Raw genomic sequence first — 19,539 nt, 5'->3', positions numbered from 1 at the left:
ATCTCCACTTTGAGGTTATGCCCCTCAAAAAATGCTTGTAGTGTAACCAGAAAACATTGTGTACCATGTTAAAAAATATTCATATGTTCTAAGAAGAGGACAGCAGAGAGGTTAAAAAGCAGGATAAATAAGACTTTCACTAAAAAGAAGCATGCACTATAGTAAAAAAACTCCCCTCAGCATCAGCTAGCACTGCTTTCAAATTTGTCAAAGGTAGAGAGGGACTGAAATAATTTTAGCCATTTTGGAATAACCTTCATGGCAAAAAAGGCATGTTTTACACTGAGTTAGGTACCAGCTTGAATCAGGTACACTGTGCATGCAATTTACTTATGTGATCCCATGTCTGTCTTCACACAGGCTCTGTTTCATTCAGTCCACAAGACAGAGATGCAAAGGAACTTACTCTGACTCATCAGATCAGATGAGTCCCATTAGTTCCAAGTCAAGAGCACAGAATGAATCAAAGTGACTTTTTCAAGCAGAAGAGCTCTGCCAGAAAGAGCAATGGGAACAAACAAAGCTCAGGAGAAAGCTGAGCCTGAAGACTGAGCTGGAACATTATTAAGTTAATAAGAAAAGCCAACAGAGAGGTTTGAGGGAGAGAGGGGAAGGAATTTATGCATTAACCTGCCATGTCACTGTGGGGTTTACCCATTTGTAGGCACTTGGACCACAGTCCTCCTCCCCTCAAAATCAGTGATAAAACCTCCCTTGATGCACCAGTGCAGGGTCTGGCCCTGCACAGCAATTTATACCTTGAAAGGTACAAGTCAATTAATCCTTCCAGTCTTGGTGAGGCAAGAGATGTCGACGTGGCCCAAAAACTCTCTCACTATATGGAAACTAAAAAAGAGAGATCTGACTTTCTCCAAGTCACAAAATACATCCTTGGCAGAGCTGGGAGGGGCTCAGAAAACTGTAAGGTGCAGAAATTCCAGTTCTGAGCTCAGCCCAGGCATAAACAGATCACAGTTTCTGATGGCTGCTGTCAACCACACTGACAGGAGGGTTCTGGGACTGCTCAGTGTCCTGGCAGTTCCTCTTGCAGGCTCTGTGCTCCCCTCCCTATGCCATTCATTCACCTGGTAGTAGTAGAACAGTTTCAGGGTAATGATGAGATACACAAAAAGAGTCAGCAGCCCTCCAACTAAGAGAAAGAAGAGAAAAACAATTAAAGTGAAGCAGGAGCTCACACACCAACCAACCACAGCTTTCCAAGTGCAGACAGTGCAAGAAACTCCCCTATGTTTGCTCATCTGACTGCAGATATCTCTGTTCCTACAGTCTGACAGATGCCTTCAAAATAGACATCTAAAAATTGTTCTCCTGTCTAAAATGAGAGACAGTGACACTCAGCTGTGCAGGTATAATTTTATTTTATACATACTTGGAACTAAACTCAGCCCAGCTGCAGCATTGTCAACGCAGACACAGCGTCTGCCATGAGGGGCCTCCTAGAACTGAAAGGATGGGAGCAGCCAGCCTCATCCTGGCTGGAATTTGTTCAGCAGTGAGATATGGGGACCCTAATGAGAAACATGTTCTGCACTGGAAAGGACAACCAGGACGTGCTGTCAGTGAGGACATCAGCAACACCACCGAAAAGCAATCGTTTGGCAACACGTGAGCCCAGAGGTGCCAGAAGGGCTGTCATCTGCCACAGTATTTAGAATAGGAAGGAACTGTGGGAGGGTTTGTTTGTGTTCCTAACAGCAGCCAGTGTAGATAGTTAAAACTATAGAACACAACAGAAAAAACCCCAACTCTCACTCTAATACCTTTTTCTCTTCCCAGATACCACTGTACCATTCAGAAGGTCCTGTTAAATCTCTTTTTTTGCACACAGCAAGCCCTATAAAAACAGCCCCTATAAAAACAGGGGGACTTCACCCACTATCCTTCAATATTCCACTTGACTGAATGTCAGCCACAGGCCTGTTGATCCCACCACTCTGTGTGGGCTCACACACACACACAGAGAGAAGCTACAACATGTTCTGAGTTTACTCTGAAAGAGCCCACCCTACACACAGAAACACAGAGGGTATGAGCAGCACAGACCACAGGAGAAAATATCTCATTTGCTGCATCTTTCTGAAGTTCCCAGTGATTTAGTTGTTTCAGCAGATGGAGCCATTGCAGTATATACACCATGGGTTGAAAACTAGGCCAGTTCAGCCTGTTAAAAGGGAAAAAACCTTCTGCCTGCTGTGAGGACATTTTCAAAAGAATCCTTGGCTGTATCCAGGCAAGTGTGTGTCACTTAGGCAACTACATGCTCTTTTAACAAGTGGACTGGCTTGCCCCGAATGTCCTAGGACTGATTTTTGGATCTATAGGATCGTTAGTAATTATACATTAGTATCACAACTGAAGTTCATGGTTTTAACGTGCATTTGAAAGCTGGCTGGTCCTCAGATCAAATCCACTCAGTACTTCTGGTATATAAACCCCAGCCTTTGCCATGATAATCACCTGGTACCCCTTACTGGTGCCACAATTTGTTTTTTTAGAGGCCTGATATCACTACCATGGAAAAGGCAACTAAGCTGCAGTTGCTGGATTGTTGTGTTGCAGGATAACCCTGACTGATGGAGTCAGGCTTTCAGAATATTTGCAGTGAGGAAAGTAATGCAAATAAGAATACAACAATTCAAGTTTCCAGAAACACGTTCACTTATGAGTATGACCCCTTAAAGGTTGTAAGAAGATAACTATGATCATAAACTTGGGCATGAAACGCCGAGCAATTCACGGTACAATTAGAATTTGAGATAAATGGATTAATAATCTCCTGCTCAAGCATCTAATTAAGAGGAAGCTGTATTCATCAAAGGCTGCTGTTGACATTATACATTACTGAAGGGGAATGGGGATTTAATATCTCCTTGGTATGCAAACTCATTACCATTTTCCCTGATGGAGGCTACACAGATATTCAAGGGGCAGAGATTATGACACTTAATATAGAAAGAGAAAATGCCCGACAGAATTGACCCCAGCTTTGCATGCTGTGTAAGATCCACTCGTAAGCTACACAAGAGTAACTTGGTGAGTCTGCCCCATCTACTTTTAAATGCTTTGTATTTAAAATGTATTTTAAATGCAGCTCTTCTACAGTGGCAGCCACATCAGCTCTGGGACATGTTGCCATTGTACTGGTGTGCTGATGGTAAAGCAGGGTAACACTTCTAGCCCAAAACAAACCTCTCACCTGGAGCTGTGGCTCTCCCTGTACAGAGCATCACGGCAGGGAATGTTACACTGAAAGCAAGTTAAGAGGCTGCAATGTCAAACCTGTGCTTTCAGCACCAGGAACACACAAAGGACATAAATGGTTTGTTAATTTAAGATCCAGGGATGGCTTGGCCTTATAAGTAACCTGACAGAAATCAAGGGGAATTTGGTGAAATCAAGAGCTCACAGAGGGCTAGGCAATGATCAAAGGAAAAGGAATTTCTGCCATGCATTTCCACTGAAGGTTGGAGGCCTAGCTTCTAATCTATCATTCCATCCCAGACTCCAAATCAAAGACTTCTCATTGCACTAACTCCTGTGGTAGCTTTGGATTGAAACAGCTATTGGAATTGAGGCCACAAACCCCTTCTCATTTGGGAATAATTCTAAATTTAGACTCTAATCTTCAAATGAAAGCAGGAAGCTGATCTACCTCACTGCATTACTAATGTTCTTTACAAATATATGATGCCTTAAAGGCATTTTGTTTCCCTCAGTGTATACGTGGCAAAGAATCGGATTAAAAGGATGGATTTTGCCAGAAATACCCATCATTACACAGAGCAAGCACAGTAAATAAGGAACCAGTTCACCCACCTTTTTCATATACCTTTCTATAAAAACTGCTGTAAGCACAAGCAAAAGAGAAGCTGAAAGGAAGGAAATAATAAAACTTGAAGAAATAACTGCTGTGATAACGTGGTTGGTGTGTGTGGTCAGAGGCTGGGCTGAACTTGCTGGCAGCAATGGCAAACTAAAACTTCTTTGGGGATCATCAGTCAGGCAGCTGCAAGTCAGGAGTTGCATTTATGGAGCTGAAGCTTCTGAGCCCACGGGCTCAGCAGAGGTTATCTGGAACTGACCCAGTGAAATGATGAGACTGCAAATAAGACAAAGCACGTTCCCAGCCAGCTGCTCATCCATCCTCCTGTGAAGGTCAGACCTCCCTCGTGAGGAACCTTCTACAGATGAGGGACCTTGCAATGGCATCAAGATGAAAAAGCTGGGCAGAGACTCTGTATGAATCTACAGTTTTAAACTGCTCCTTTTGAAACTGTGTAGTCCAGGAGTGCCTCTTCAATTTTTTTTTGTACCAACTTGCTGAATTAGGGAAGGGAATCAATACCACTCTCTGACGTCTCAGAAGGCTGGGTTTCTGTGAGACATTGACTCTGAAAACTAAATGCTGATTTAAATTCAATGTTTTTAAGGGTGTCATTACTCATCAGCTTTTCAGAAACAGCCAACTGTTTTGGTGGGGACAGTCAGAGTGAATTGGGATGACGCCATTGCATCCACCACTAATTATTTGGAAGAAAATTGAATGCAAGGGAAAATGTAAAAGTGGGGGAAAACGTAAAAGCAGAGCAGAGCACCACACAGGCTGCTGTGAAGAAAGTTAACTCCAACCCAGACAGATCTAGTGCAGTGCTCTGTCACAAAATTATTCCTAATGTTTAAAGCCAAAGTAGGCTTGCATGCAAAGGATGTTATAAACAACCTGCTGCAATTTTAAGCAATTTGCATAAGACCTTTATCTTCAAGGTCTGACTCACACATTTTGCTGTCTGAGAGCTGAGCCTTGGTCTGTAAAACCAGCTCATTAGGAACCACAAACCCTATCATGTTTCACCTGGAGTAAAAAACAACTGTCATCCAGTCTGACATCTCTACCAGAAAGCCAGAGAATTGTGGGCATTTAGAAATGGAGCACAGAAAAAAATCTGTACATAAGGGAAAGATGAAAATGTAATGATACAACACTTGTGGAAGGAGACCTTTAGTCAAAAAGAGAAGAAAATCAGAGCTTTTGCACTGAAGCACCAATTAAAAGAAGTATCAATGTCTTTAAGGACTGCTAATTGTAATATTGAAAGATATTATCAACAAAACAAAAAAATCACCCCTGGTGAACGGATATAGCTCCACTTTGTGTAGTGGATTTACATCTGTTTATACCATGGAGATATTTGGCCCTAAATTCTCTGAGGAGATAGGTTTTTGAACTCCATATTTTGAAAACAAGATCTAAATCCATCAGTCATCTCAATGAGATTATGCTGGGTTTGCCAAACCTTCCCCACTTAATATGCTTTTCTGTTATTTTACTAGCTCTGCTTGTAAATACAGGATTATAGGGAAAAAAAAAGAGAAAATCAGAAGATATGCAGCTTCTCCTAGAAGAGGTTAAAACCCTGTCAAAAATCCTCATCTGGATTTGTGTGATAAAGCCTGCCACCGAGTACAAGCCACAAAGTCCAGAGAAAACGCATTTGCTTTTAAAACATCTCACGGGGTTTTGTCACTTCTGAATATGAAATTCCTGGATATTTAGCTGATGGCACTTGCACCCTGCTGACTTGCTGGCAGAGATATATTGCTGGGCACGTACAGGGGTGTTTCATGAAAACCAAGATAAACTTTATAAGATCACAGAGCAGTCCATGCCTGACAGAGCGAAGCTGTCAGATCTGAGGATGCACCGAGACAGGCTGTTCTCAGAACTACAGAGCCACTCGGCTGGCAGACAATGCAAGCTGCCTGTCTTGTCTCCTCTTCACGTTCCCACACACTGTGAATCACTGGAATTCTTCCAGATAGGATGCTCAAAACGAACTGCATCATCCCCCTAATCCCTGGACTCCAGTGTTTAACATCTCAAACTCTCCCCACACGCTTCCCAAGCTCCCTGACACCCGGGATCACTTGCCTGCTCTGGCAAGTGATAGTGGGTAGAGAGGAAGCTGCAGTTCCCCACAGGCATCCACTTGTAGCAGGGTGCTCTGCTTAAGTGTGGATAAACCAGCTCAAAATTCACCCTGTGTGCAAAAGTGATCAGTGCTGGATGGAGAAGGGGGGTCAGCTGCTTTTGGCGTTGAAGAATTCTGAGCCCGGCCTGACTCATCAGTCCCAAAGTTAAACACCACAGGATGTTTCACTGATGTTCTGTCAGGAACAATGTTTCCTGACAGAAACTGGCACCTGTGAGGAAGTGGCAGACAAAGACCCTGATAAAGGAACCAACAGGTGATAGTGCTGATAACTTATGTAGAGCTGCTGAGCTGACACAGCCTGGAGACATCTGACTGTCAGTCCATCACTTTATACTGTAACAGCCCAGTCCCACTTTTGGAGAGTCTTCTCAAACACCCCTTCTCAGAGTATGTGGAGATCCCTCCCTTGAGTGGGGACACCCCCTAAGGTCACTCCTGGAGGCTGAGCAAAAGAGATTTGCCCATGGTCATTGGTATGGGTAACATCAATCTCTACTTAATAAATATTTTGCTAGCTCTGATATAATTGCTTCAATAATGCTGCAATAAATAGTACTGTGTGCTAGTACTTATAGCTCCCTATACTGTGTAGTAAATAATTCTGATTAAGATATTTTAGTCTAATCACAAATTCAAATAAATAATTTATTTTATTGATATAAGTATATTTGGTTCACCATCCTTAAACCTGCCGAGCAAAGTCATACAAAGGCTCAGTTACACCTATCTAATCCTCTAGACAAATACCATTGACCAAGCCTGGGGCTAGAGTTGGAACAAGCCACATCTTGTCTCTGAGAAGGAGTTTAGAAAGCAAGGGGGTCCTTTCTGCTCCTTGTGACTCAGTGGGAGGGTCCACCTGGTAAAACCTGGTCTGAAGCTTCCATTCTGCCCAGGATGTCCTTGAGGAGCTCAGAAATTACTGCTCTCAGCCCACCTTTGGGCAATGTCCTGTCATTCACAGCAGCCACCTCTCTGTCTCCCCATGACATCAGGAACACAAGCAGGAAACTCTGGATTTTTTGCTCGTCATGGACCTCCTACCTGTTATTATACTAATAGTCTTTCCCACTGGGACATAGAATTTCTGGTGTGCTCATTCTGACCATAATCATATTATATTAGCCAAATTCTCAATATGTGTTCAGTGTAACCTGACATTTCGACAGCGTTTTTTATATTGAAGGATAAAAAAACTTCTTCACAAACTATGGACAAGATTCTTGTTGACACGGTGGAGTGTGCCCCAGTGAGGTGCTGTTAGATTTCCCTTCCTGCATGTGATCAGAAAAGAAAAAGGCTGGACCTTTCCCTATTCTACTAAGCCTCAAAAAAACCCCGTGGGACAGCCTGACCACTTACCCACAGCCCAGAAACAAAAAGCAGCAGCCAAGAGGCAATCAGATTTAAGGCATTCAGAGATTCTGCTGGCCAAAGAGAGCAAACCCTGGGCCAAAAAAGGAGCATTCACACTCTGACAAAGCCACGGGATATCAGCATTCTGCTCATCTAGTGCTGGTGGATGAAGGGCTGGAGTAATGCTGGTAATGCTGAAACCATGGCTCAAAGAGCACAGGCAGCTGAAAACATGAAATGCAGATGACTGAATCCTCTCCAGCTTGTGATCCTGGGTCAGTGTATAGACAATATGGCAGATAATTCAAGCTCTTATTCCACATCTTGAAAAACATGTAATGTTGCCTGTTTTTTTTTTTTTCAGTAACTCACTTAATAAAACTCTCCAGAATTATGTGAACGAGAGTGAGAACCTAGAATGAAAATGGAGTAACAGGATATAAAGAGAAAAATATGAAAAAAAATCTGTAGTCAGATTTACGATTGCTTATTTGAGTCTGAAAGACAAAGAATAATCTTTTCTTTACAGGGGAAAAATTTGCAGATTTTAGCTTGTTTTTACTGGAAATATCCTGGATAGCTCAGAAATCCCCCTCTCATAATTTAGAAAGTGAGGCTTATATAGCAACCCACCCTTGTCTCTTCCTTTCAGACAGGTCATCAGTTTCTAGTTTTTATGTAATTTCCCAAAATAAAGCTTTCTTCTGTGCACAAAGATTGATTCATTAGATGTTTTTGTCTCTGGGCATTGAGCAGCCTTTAGCTGAATAGAGTTGGAGTTCATGCAACTTAATTGGAAGAGCATCATTTCCAAAATCTCCCTAGGATCTTTAATATGAATGGTGAGACACAAGAAAAAGAAATTGCTGATGTTTAATATTTTATGCCATGGAAAGCACTCATTGTTTTGCTCAGCAGCTTGAGCACTTTACAGGTGGGAAAGGGTCTCCCTGTCCAGAATGAACACAGTACTTTTCTTTCACCCTCATCATGTGAGTGGATGTGAAAGAAACTAAAACACATGTGAGTTTTCTACTCACATCATCACAGTCACCCTGAGACACCAAAAGTTTGAGAAATCTCAGCACTTTAGAATTTATTGCAGATACACAATTCTGCACAGTAACCGGCAATTTTCTTTAATTTCTTGCTGAAGGCAGTTATCACAATTATAATTTTCCCACATTTCTAAACAAAAACAATAATAAATTGTCATCTAGGGAACTCCAAATGCAAGAAACACCAACAACTTTGGCAGCCCTCCCAGCTAAAGCATAAAAAGTTTTAGCAAAATGGCACCACTCCTTAAAAAAAGAAATCTTCTTCAAATGCCAGCTGATGATTTAACTGTGATTTTCCACTTACCAGAAAAACTACACAATGGTTAAAAAAGCCCTGGAAAATGCTGAATCCACTCCCACATAATAAGAGTGAAGGACAGCTGGGACAAATTTTGGAGTCCTAGAAATGCTTCTGTTCTGTCAAAAATTTTGTCTGCAATACCAGCTGTAGCATCTGGTTTATCTTATGACTTCAACGCTCCTTTTTAGAAAGTGCTTAAAAGATTTTGAAAGCCATTGTAGAAGCTGGCCAGAGACCCTGCTGCCATTGCTGCCCTCTGGCTGAGAGCCCCTCGGTATGTCTGGTTATCCTAAATCCCTACATTTCATCTGTGGCTGTTCTCCTATCTGCAAAATGTGACAATCCACAGTTCCTCCAAGTGGAAAGCAATGACACTCTGAAATGTAAATATGAATATGGTGTATCATTAACTCCGTTGCTGAACCTCCCAGGTTTGCAGATAAATTGAAGAGGAAAGTTACTATCTTCTTGGTTTAACTATTGGCTTGTGCTGCTACCCCTTTTCCTTCAAAAAATAAAATTGTACTGGACTGGAGAATCTGCCTCTTGGAGAGCAGTATTTATGTATATGAGGTAGCATTTAAGTCCCTCAGGATAATCCTGGTGAAACCAATTGGTTTACTCGAGTTATATGCCTGTATTTGCACAACAAAGGGGTTGCAAAGGCTTGTAGCACAGACAGAGGACGATTTACAACTAAGAACTCCCACTGCCACAGGCAAGTTAACCGATTAGGAAATGCAAATTTGCCGAGTGTAAGCTCCTGGAGGGAAAGGAACTGCTAAGTAGCATCAGGATGTGGGGGAAGGATGTGTGCTCCAGTGTGTTGCTCTCCATCAGCTCTGCTCTCAGGAGTGTGAACACCACACACCTGAGTTCTGTGTGTGCACTCAGGATCCTCCAGCCGGGATCACACAGTGAGATCCTGGCCCTGCTGCTGTCAGTTGTCTCATCTAGGGGTGTTAAAGCCCCCGACAGCATTTCTGATTGCTTGATAACAAATGCGAACAAGAAAAGCAAATCATGCTATAATCATCTCTGCCTGAGAGGGGACAAAGGCTCAAGATCAACCTTAGTTTGTGCTGTGATTTAATCCAATATGTAGAGACTGATGATTCCTCTCTCACTTTGACCCAAGGTAAGGAGAGGTCACAGGGAGTGATGCTTCCTTCTCCCATCAACATCCTGCAGCTCTTTCAGTTGACTTACTTCACATATTTAATATTATGACTTACTTCACATATTTAATATTATTTGGATTACCCACGATGGCACCATCAGCTGCCTCTGTCATAACCTCATCTGCACAAGCTGATGTGACACAGCTCAGCAACTGTGCAGTACACAGAGACATCAGCCTGCTCTAATGGAAATCCCTAGATGGAGCAGGGAACATAATTACGCTTCCCTGAATTTATCCGATGTTAAATTGGCTGAATTTTGTGGTATTGAGGATTTAAGAAGTACATAGATGAGACACAACAGCTGTTCCTCAGTTTCTAAGACTTTACTCTTTCCCATAGTTTGCAATCCTCTAATTCATCTACTGTACCTTGAAGTAATTTGGGTTTTATTCATCACAGCTCAAAATTAATTCTGTAACACTTTGGACTATCATTACTCAGTTTTTGGCATATATCAGTTATGACACAGGGCATTCCTTTTCCTTCAGGAAGGTCTTGAAATCATATTTATGAAAATATAATATGATTCAGGATGCTGGGGTCATCATGCACATTTTTATACTAAGATTCACACACAAGTGTTCAAGAATAAGAACCTGGCTGGTACCTTCCTCAGGATGAGAAGGCAAACATACTACAAAGAGACGTGACACAATTTTGTCAATCAAACTCATTATTCTTTAAAATTCTCACAAAAGAACAGTTCTTCAGCTGATTTTGCAGGGAATGTAAACATCTTTCCTTCTGTGTTCTTTCAGCTTTACACAGTGCCTCAGGCTTTCCACACCTCTGTGCTCCTTTCCCTATCACACATCACAGGCTGAGGCATCTTGGGACACAGGGAAATAGTGCTTTTCTTTCTTCTTTTTCCAGATATCTTAGTTCTGCAGCCTGGAAAAGGCATATTCCATTTGCATAGTTCTCCTCACTCCCAGTGCACACTTTCATATTTAGCACAGAGATTTGTTTCCTAAACCTCATTAAGCAGGGAATATTTTTACTAATCCAATTCAGCAAATTATAATTTTATCAGAGCTGTCCTTTAGAAAGAGCTTTTGGAAATTGCCCTGCAACTCATCTGGAAAATGTGCACAGATAGAAGGATTTATTTTCCAAACAGAAAGATTCAATCTCTCATTTAAAAAAACCCCACAAAACCAACACAGGACAATAGTTAATGTTGCTAACTTTAATATGATGTCTGTTTTCTGAATGTAGATAAAAATTCAGTATCTTACAAGAAACAACCTTTACATTAAATCTCTCTGCAGGAGCACTCCTTGCCCTCACCAGTGTTGTCAGTATTTAATGTTCCTGACTAGTGGGAAAAGGGGACACCCTGGAATCAGCAGTATGGGGGTATCACACTGACAAACGTGTGCATACATTTCTTCTGTTCCTGAGCCTCTGTTAAGGAAATTTTCCTGTCCAACCACTCAGGAGCCACTTCAGGAATCCCACTCACACCACTCCAGACTGTCCCTGCTGGGACTGAAGCCCCTTCAGAGCTACTTTAACAAATTAAAGGCATTTAGATTTTTGCAAATCCAGCCCACCACTGTTCACAAAAAGCTCAGCATTTCTTTGTTGGCTGGACTTTTACAGCACATACTGTACCTAAGGGACACATATGTGACGGAAGCACATTATCCTGAGGGCTCGGTCTGCACTGTCTGTGCTCTGTTTTTCTTGGAATGAAATAAAATAGCACAAGATTTAATAAACTGGTTCAAATTTTATTATTTTGCATGGGTTTGACTTTGATGAAGGTATTAAAGTACCAGCATGCTAATTAATGATGACAAAACAATAACAAATCACAGTGGATCCAGCTTGAGCAAACAGCAGCAGGAAGAATGCTGAGGTCGTAAGAATTAAAAGATAATTAAAGATGCATTGGCTTATGCCTTAGTCATGGACTGAAAATGTCATTAAAGAAATCATCAAACCACCTATAAATAACTCTCTGATTATTTTTCAGGGAAATTGTCAGGTGTTTCAACTCTACTCAATTGTCTGTTTTCCTTCCTCAGCAGAAGAAAGACTGAAATGCTTACTAGATTATTTAAATCTTATTTAAATGTTATTTTATAGATTATTTCAATGTTCTTTTATAGACCACTGTCTACAGAAAGTAATGTTTTCAGCATATATAGCTTAGGGAATAGCAAGAAAACTTTAAAGTGATGAAAAATGAATTAATTTTGAAGCAACAAAACAAGGACAAAAAAAAAGAAAAAAGCACAAGGTCATGTTCTAATATGAAGTAAAATTCAGATGAGAATGGAGGATAACCACATTTTTTTATCCTTTTACAACCAAACTCAGGATTTAGTACAGGGTATTTGATTCTGCCATCCAAATATGACTTGATTATTTCTTTTGCAGCACTAAAATAAATTACTTTGGGATGTAGCCTCCCCTTGAAATCCAAGGTATACACAGCTCATTAGTACTGCCTTCTGCCTGCTCAGCACAACCACATCCGTCAGCCTGATCATGTGCTCTGCAAGCCCCATGTCCTTAGCTGCCAAGGGGAAAATTGGGCATAACCAACCCCACGGGCAGCATTTGCTTGGCTTTCCGTGGGCTCACTGGTGGGTTCACATGAATGGAGGTGTCCCTGCACCTTCCACTAGCCCAGGTTGCTCCAAGCCCTGTTCAACCTGGCCTTGGACACTTCCAGGGATGGGCCGGCCACAGTTTCTCTGGGCAACCTGTGCCAGGGCCTCACCACCCTCACAAGGAAGAATTTCTTCCTCGTGCCCAGTCCCATCCTTTCCTCTGGCAGTGTGAAGCCATTCCCCCTTGTCCTGCCCAGATGCACCTCCAAGACCCCGTTTTCCCGGAGCTCTGTGGCACAGCAGGCTGGTGTGTGGAGGGTGGATGTGCCCGCCTGCAGGGCCACTGGCAGAGGGGCAGCCACTGCCGTGCTGAGCGGGGGGGTGCCAGGACATGGTGCTGTGTGGATCCACACCTCCAGCTCCATTCCCAATCCAATCCCTGTTCCTTGTCACATTTTCCCCCATTCCTGATCCTGGCCCTAATCCAGTCTGATTTTGCCCCCATTCAGGATCCCATCCCCAGTCATGTCTGGGTTTCCCCCCATTCCCGACCCTGGCCTTGATCCAGTCTGTGTTTCCCCCCATTCCAGATTCCAGCCTCAATCGTGTCTGGCTTTCCCTGATTCTGGATTTCAGCCCCAATTCAGGTTGGGTTTCGCCCATTCATGATTCCATCCCTAATCCAGTCCAGGTTTTCCCCCATTCCTGATCACAGCCCCGCTCCAGTCCGTGTTTTCCCCATTAGAGCTTCCAGCCTCGATCCAGCCCTGGTTTTCCCCCATTCCCGATACCAGCCCCGATCCAGGCCGGGTTTCCCCCATTAGAGATACTATCCCTGATCCAGCCTGGGTTTCCTCCCATTCATGATTCCAGTCTCAATCCAGGCCGGGTTTCCCCCCATTTTGGATCTCAGCCCCGATCCCGTCTGGGTTTTCCCCATTAGAGATTCCAGCGACGATCCAGTCCTTGTTTTCCCCCCTTCCCGATCCCGGCGCGCTCCAGGCCGGGTTTCGCGCATTGCCGGGGCCGCGCATGCGCAGTGCGGGCGGCGGGCGGGGCCGGGCGGGCTGCGCGGGAGCCCCGAGCCGGCGGGTCCCGCTCCCGGTGCCGCTCCCGGGGCCGCTCCCGGGGCCGCTCCGGGCCATGTCCGAGGCGTATTTCCCGGTGGGCCCCGGGCTGGGGTTGGAGGAGAACTTCCTGTCGCTGGACGACATCCTGATGTCGCAGGAGAAGCTGCCGGGGCGCGCCGAGAGCGCTCTGCCGCGCCTGGCCCTGGCGCTGGGGCAGGGGGCCGGCAGCGCCGAGTCCGTCCCGGAGGTAACGGGGGACGGGGACAAGAACAGCCCCCGGGGGGATACGGGACTGCCCCGGGGCCGCTGCCTCGCCCCCACCTCGTGTCCCACCCCCCCAGTGGTCACTGCAATTAAATTGATGCTTCCCGCTTCTTTTTAAAAAGTTATTTTTACTTTTATCGTATGCACTTTGTATGTTTGTTTGTTTGTTTGTTTTTTTCCCTTCCGTTGTTTATTAGGCTGTAGAGCATCGATAAAACCCCCACTTTCCGAGTCTTGCAGTAATAACGCCCCTACAGCGTGTCTGGTTTGTGCTGCGGTCACAGCAGATTGTCCCGAAAAGAAAACTGTGTTTCTGTATTGCTGGATCCTCACTAATGAAGTTCGTTGTCTGTCTTCGGGGCTGCTTAATGTGTATTTTCATGGAAAGCACAGCTTTTGGTTTCTCTCGTTCCTCCAGGGATCGAAGCTGGAAATCCCACTGTGGCTTGCTAAAGGGCTGCATGACAGCAAAAGGAGAATCATTTCGGTGGAACTGCCAAAGATCTACAAGGAAGCCTGGAGGACAGTGTTCAGTGCTGATGCCAATGTGGTTGATCTGCATAAAATGGGGCCCTACTACTATGGATTTGGCTCACAGCTCCTGAATTTTGACAGTCCGGAGAATCCTGAGATAGCTCAGAGTATCCTGCAGGCAAGTATCTGAACTAGGGCTTGAAATTTGGTTTTGCTCTTTTCTGTCTTCTTGTTTTTCCCAGCTGCTCAGCAGTCTTCAGGAAAAATATCCTGGTTTTATCCAAATGACTTCTGGGCTGATTATGAATTTCTAGATCAAGCTGTAGGATGACCCTCTTGGCTACTGTTGGAAGCTTCAAGTGTGCATCCAGAAATGTAACTTTAGCCTAGAGTTTTCACGCTGTCAATATGATGTTTGAAAAAGTCTTATAAAACAGGACTAGGGGAGATGTAAGGTCATTTAATTGTGCCTGTGCTGCAAGGCAGAATGAATTCACTCACTGTTGCTTCAGTTTTTCTACCCTGTTTTTAAAGCTGTGTAACAATGAGACCTCACACTGCTCTGGGCAATCTGTTTCAGTGCTTCTTCACCCTAATCATAGCAGGTTTGCTCTGATGTCTAAACCAAACCTCCTTCACAGCAATACAAAGCTCTGTTCTGTTTGTCTTGATCAAAGTAAATGCTGAGGACAGAGTATTCTCTTCCTTCCTGCAGCAGTCCCAGTTCATTTGATATCTGTCTGTGGGTCGTGTTTTCTAATCTCTGATTGTCCTTATTTCTGGGATCTTTCCAGTGGATCTGCATCCGCTCTGCCGTGCCCTGAACAGCACAGTCTCATGCTCAGGACTTGTGCTGATGAAAACAAAAGGATTACTCTGTGAACTTTTTAGGCTGTGGTGCTCGTTGTTCATCGTGGTGCAGCATCTGGTTTGTCACGATGCAGTGACTGCTCTGTGGTTGGTCTGCAGGCCACAGTGAGATGGTACAGGTTTCATACACAGACAATTGTTTCTCTTCCCGACTTTGTACAATTCCCTATTTCTACCTTAATGCAAAACCTTATGTTAGTCCTGGGTGAATTATATCCTATTGTTTTTACACCTTTCTAATTCGTCAGGATCGATATGAATTAAGAGTTCTTCTCCAGAGCATGCCTGCAGTCACCCCTCCTCCTTCTCCTGCATGTTATTTGCTGATTTAATAAGCACAACTTCTGTTCCTTTAGTAAGGTTATTAATTAACAACTCAAACAGTACTTGGTTCCAGATAGACCCCTGTGGAACTCCACTCAGTATGTTCTTCCCTCCTGACATGAGCTATGGGTGATGGTTGTCTTTCCCAACCATCTATGGGGTGGCCTGGCTAAATCTTCCAAGAACACTCCATGACAGATACCCCTCCACTGTTTTCCTCCCTGTGCAAGGCCTGGCATCCTTCCACAACAGGAACCAAGGCTGGTCCCTCGGAGTTTGTTCCTGGCAAGTCCACATTGGCTGTTACTCTTTTATTCTCTTGCAGAAGTTTATATATAGTCTGCTCGTTCCATTATGTTTCCAGCAATTGATACTGATGGATTTATAATTCCCTGGCTCTTCCTTCCTCCCTTTTCCATCTCCCCTTTTCTCTTTTGAAAGATAGATTCCGTCTTTGCCAGCTTCCGGACTTCAGTGCTCCCTGAGCTTTTAACCATAACCACTAACAGCTCTGACATCTCTTCAGCCAGGTCTCTAAGTGGGCTGGGATGATTGCTGTTACATTTTTTTTTTCATTCTCTGTGCTTTACATTAAGGTTGATGCAGAGAGGCTTTAAAATGCTGCTGTTTTCTTGGAGCTGTCCACTGAAAACGTGCTTTGTGCATTGAGGAGGTGACCACGCCTTTCCTTGTCTCTTCTCCTTCTGCTAATGGACATTTTAGGAAAAAAAAAAACACAGTAGAACTCATTGGCAGAAAAATCAAAGCACACAAGGTTTTTGCTTTGTTAAAAGCAAACAGGAGGGGAGTTTTGCTGACTTGAGAAATGAACAAACTGAAAAAAAAACAACCCCTCTCTGAAATATTCAGGAACAATAAATGCAAAGTATAACTACTTGATGACACAGTCAAAGTGAGAGTTATTAATTTATATTTCTCCTATAAGTTCTGATGATTCTAAAATCAGCTTCTGAAATAGCACAGTTTTCAAAGAGTTTCGACCCTTTCTTTTTTCACTCCCAAAACTAAAGACAGAGGGGGAAGTAAAAATCCTTAAATATGTCTTATTGCTTAGCTTTTGAAGATGATATTTATAAGTCACAGATTAGGGTTTTTTTTGACTTTTGTAACAGCTAAGTGTTTTTCTAGCATAATTTTTCTAGCATACTGAAAAACCCCCACTTTTCAGTAGCATTTTGGCTGAACTGCCAAGTTGTTCACAAGTTGCAGCCTGTACGTTCCTGCAGCAGCTGCTGTGGCTTCATTCTACCCGCTCTAGAGCAATGGTTGCTTGTGAAGTGAGATGGAATGGATTGTGTGTTGTGCCCTGTGGTCTCCTCGAGCCTGAAGCAGCCAAAATCTAATTCTGTGTTTGCTTCCCATCCAGTATATCAGGCACCTGCTCTCCCAGCTCGGGCACGGCGTGGTTTTGTCTTTGCATCCAAGGTTAATAAATGCTGGTTGCATACCCTTGGCTGGTCGTGAACTGGAGCCTAAACCTTTGGCTTTTCAGTCTTGAAAGCTCGGGCCTGCAGCATTTTTGCTGAGGGGGCCTCTGTGTTAGCTGTCAGTGACTGTGTTTTATCACCTTTTAGACGTTCATCAACCGTTTCCGTCGCATCATGGACTCCTCTCAGAACGCCTACAACGAGGACACCTCGGCGCTGGTGGCCCGGCTGGATGAGTTGGAACGAGCTTTGTTTCAGGTTGGCCAGAAAGGGCTGAATGATTTCCAGTGCTGGGAAAAGGGACAGGCTTCTCAAATCACAGCTTCCAGTCTGGTCCAGAACTACGGGAAGAGAAAGTTCACGGAAGTGGATGGTTAAAAGCCTGAAGAACATGAAGCTATAGTGGGTGACACGGAGAGATCTGCAGCTTGTCTGTCACAGAAAAGTGAATCAATTTGGGGAGGGGAAGGCTCCCTGTCCATTAATGGGAATTCTCTGTAACATCTTTGGATTGGACTAGTGCAAATTTTAAAGGCAGAGGGCAAGGGCATAAAAAATAGATCACATGACATCACTCAATAGCTTTACAGCTTACTCATTGCACTCCTGAGGATTTGCAGATAAAGTGTTTGCTGGGTGGCTGAAAGGCTATGAGAGGATTTTCTAAAAGGGTAATTAATATTTATTATTCTTCCAAACTGATGTTTACAATACCAGATCTGGAAGGAAGTGTAATTTATGTATCTTGTCTTGCTCTTCCCCTTCCAACCTCCTGGAAACAGCTGTCGATTTTTTGAACAGCTGTTTCCAGGTTCCCTGTTCTTTGGAGAGCCCCAGTGATGTGGAAAAAAATGCAGTGCAAGCAGCATTAATTTTTTTTTTTTTCATTTCTTACACACTGTGGTGGAACAGGTACTCTTTGTGAGGCAGGAATGTTTTGCTTTGCTGACTTCTGTACACAGTGCCCTGGAGAAAAATACCTCCTCAAACCCACATAACAAGTGGCAGCACAGGTCTCATGTGCTGCCTTGTCCTCTCTCTCCCTTTTTGACTCTTGTGACCTTGGTGCTGCACAGGGTAGAGAATGTTCCTGTTTGATGCCAGTGGCTTTTGTGATGTGGATGTGTCTGTGAGGGGTATTTTAGAGGAGACAGCAGAAGGCAACAAAATGGAAATTCTCTCCCATTATCAACCTCTGAGCTATCTGTTTTCCCATGAGAAATTCTTCTGATTACTAAATTTGGTTAATAGAAGGGACAGAGCAAATGAACTGAGTTTCCTTCCTTCTGATCCATCTAAATGATCCTAGCAAAACGACCCTATTAAGTGTCATCCTTGCCAGTAGAAGTGACTGGATTTGGAACTTGCTAAACAGCACAGTGGTGGATGCCCTTAAACCTAGATCATCTGAAGTCCCATTGGACTGGAGACAGAAAACAGATGGTTATCTCCATAGGACTTCATTCCTGCAGTCATCAGGATGGTTGTCCTTTGGAAGCAGGTGTGAGAGATCTTATGGGTGCTTCTAAGCCTCTGTAGAAGGTGGACCTTGCAGAATACCTGAGTGGAGGAGCCAGATCCTGATGGTACTGAGCACTTCCTCTTCTGTGGGAGTTACTGGGAGGTGACACCAAGATCCAAATCTCTGAGGAGTTGTTACTGGACTTGCAGATGCACCTGGATATCGGATGCTTCAAACAAGGGTTTCACAAACATCTTGGTGACTCCACCTCAGCTGCAGGAGGTCAGCTGTCCTGCCACAGGAGACTGATTGGAAACTGTGCCTGACAAAAGTATTTAAAGTATGTGGCAGGATCGAATGCTGCTGCACTTAATGACTTAATGGCACATAGTAGCTTATGCATTTTCATGAAGCTTTTGTCTGTTGTCCATTTCTGAATTTTTATGCTGAATAAATATTTTGTAAGGAAATGCTCATAGTGTGAAAAGTCTGTTGCTAATCGTCCTGCAGCAGAAAAATCAAATTGAAAAGTCCAGGTCTTTTCTAAAGTGTGGCCATGGCAGATAATGCAGTCCTGCTTCTATCATCCTTCTGCTGTTACAGGTGGTGCAGTGGGGAGCTACATTTGTGCAGTCATGTGAGGGTAGAAGTAATTCCTGTCTGAGTTATCCCGTGTGGGTACTGGCTCTTTGCTCAGGTTGTGGGGAGACACTCTGCCAGCCAATCAATATGCTATTGATTTTATAAATTGCATTTTTAGGAACACAAGATGGACTGAGATGACTCCATGTTACCTCGACTTTGTTGCAGAGTGGTGGGTGGGAGGTGAGAATTGGCTGTCTCTGGATCCATAGACTTCATGTACCATGTCAGAGCTGGGCTCAGTGCTGCAAGGGAGGCAAGTGTAAGTCCATCTGTGACAAGAAGCTTTTTTCAATTGGTTTCACATTAACTTCTTGTAAAACTCTCAGCTCCTCTTGTTTATCTCCTCTGTGTGTTTTTCTCAAGCTGGAGTGGCAGCCATGGAGGGCTGATCCCAGTTAAATACAAAGAGCTCTGCAACCAGCACACACACACACAATTTCTCACCTATCTAAATTACCTTTTCACAAAACATTCATGTTTCTTCCTTTATCTCCTTTGCACT

The 19,539-nt window shown here is 43.7% G+C and overlaps 1 protein-coding gene across 1 annotated transcript; it reads left to right on the top strand.

Moving 5' to 3' along the window:
• The first annotated feature begins 13,568 nt into the window (after positions 1–13,568).
• Positions 13,569–18,627, top strand: GINS3 (GINS complex subunit 3). The gene is made up of 3 exons (XM_027647036.1): positions 13,569–13,797; positions 14,233–14,466; positions 17,078–18,627. Exons 1-3 carry the CDS (start codon positions 13,624–13,626, stop codon positions 17,306–17,308), a joined length of 639 nt encoding a protein of 212 aa, XP_027502837.1. The 5' UTR covers positions 13,569–13,623; the 3' UTR covers positions 17,309–18,627.
• The last annotated feature ends 912 nt before the right edge of the window (positions 18,628–19,539 follow it).

Source organism: Corapipo altera, unplaced genomic scaffold, assembly GCF_003945725.1.
Source record: "Corapipo altera isolate COAL_440 unplaced genomic scaffold, ASM394572v1 62, whole genome shotgun sequence".
Classification (NCBI taxonomy): domain Eukaryota; kingdom Metazoa; phylum Chordata; class Aves; order Passeriformes; family Pipridae; genus Corapipo; species Corapipo altera.
The sequence above is the reverse complement of the archived record's forward strand: the minus strand, read 5'-3'. Positions and strand labels throughout refer to the sequence as shown.

Coding starts and splice junctions, on each gene's coding strand:
- GINS3 (XM_027647036.1), top strand. CDS start 13,624: ATGTCCGAGGCGTATTTCCCGGTGGGCCCCGGGCTGGGGTTGGAGGAG. Junction 13,798..14,232: donor GCGCCGAGTCCGTCCCGGAG/GTAACGGGGGAC, acceptor TCGTTCCTCCAG/GGATCGAAGCTGGAAATCCC. Junction 14,467..17,077: donor TAGCTCAGAGTATCCTGCAG/GCAAGTATCTGA, acceptor ATCACCTTTTAG/ACGTTCATCAACCGTTTCCG.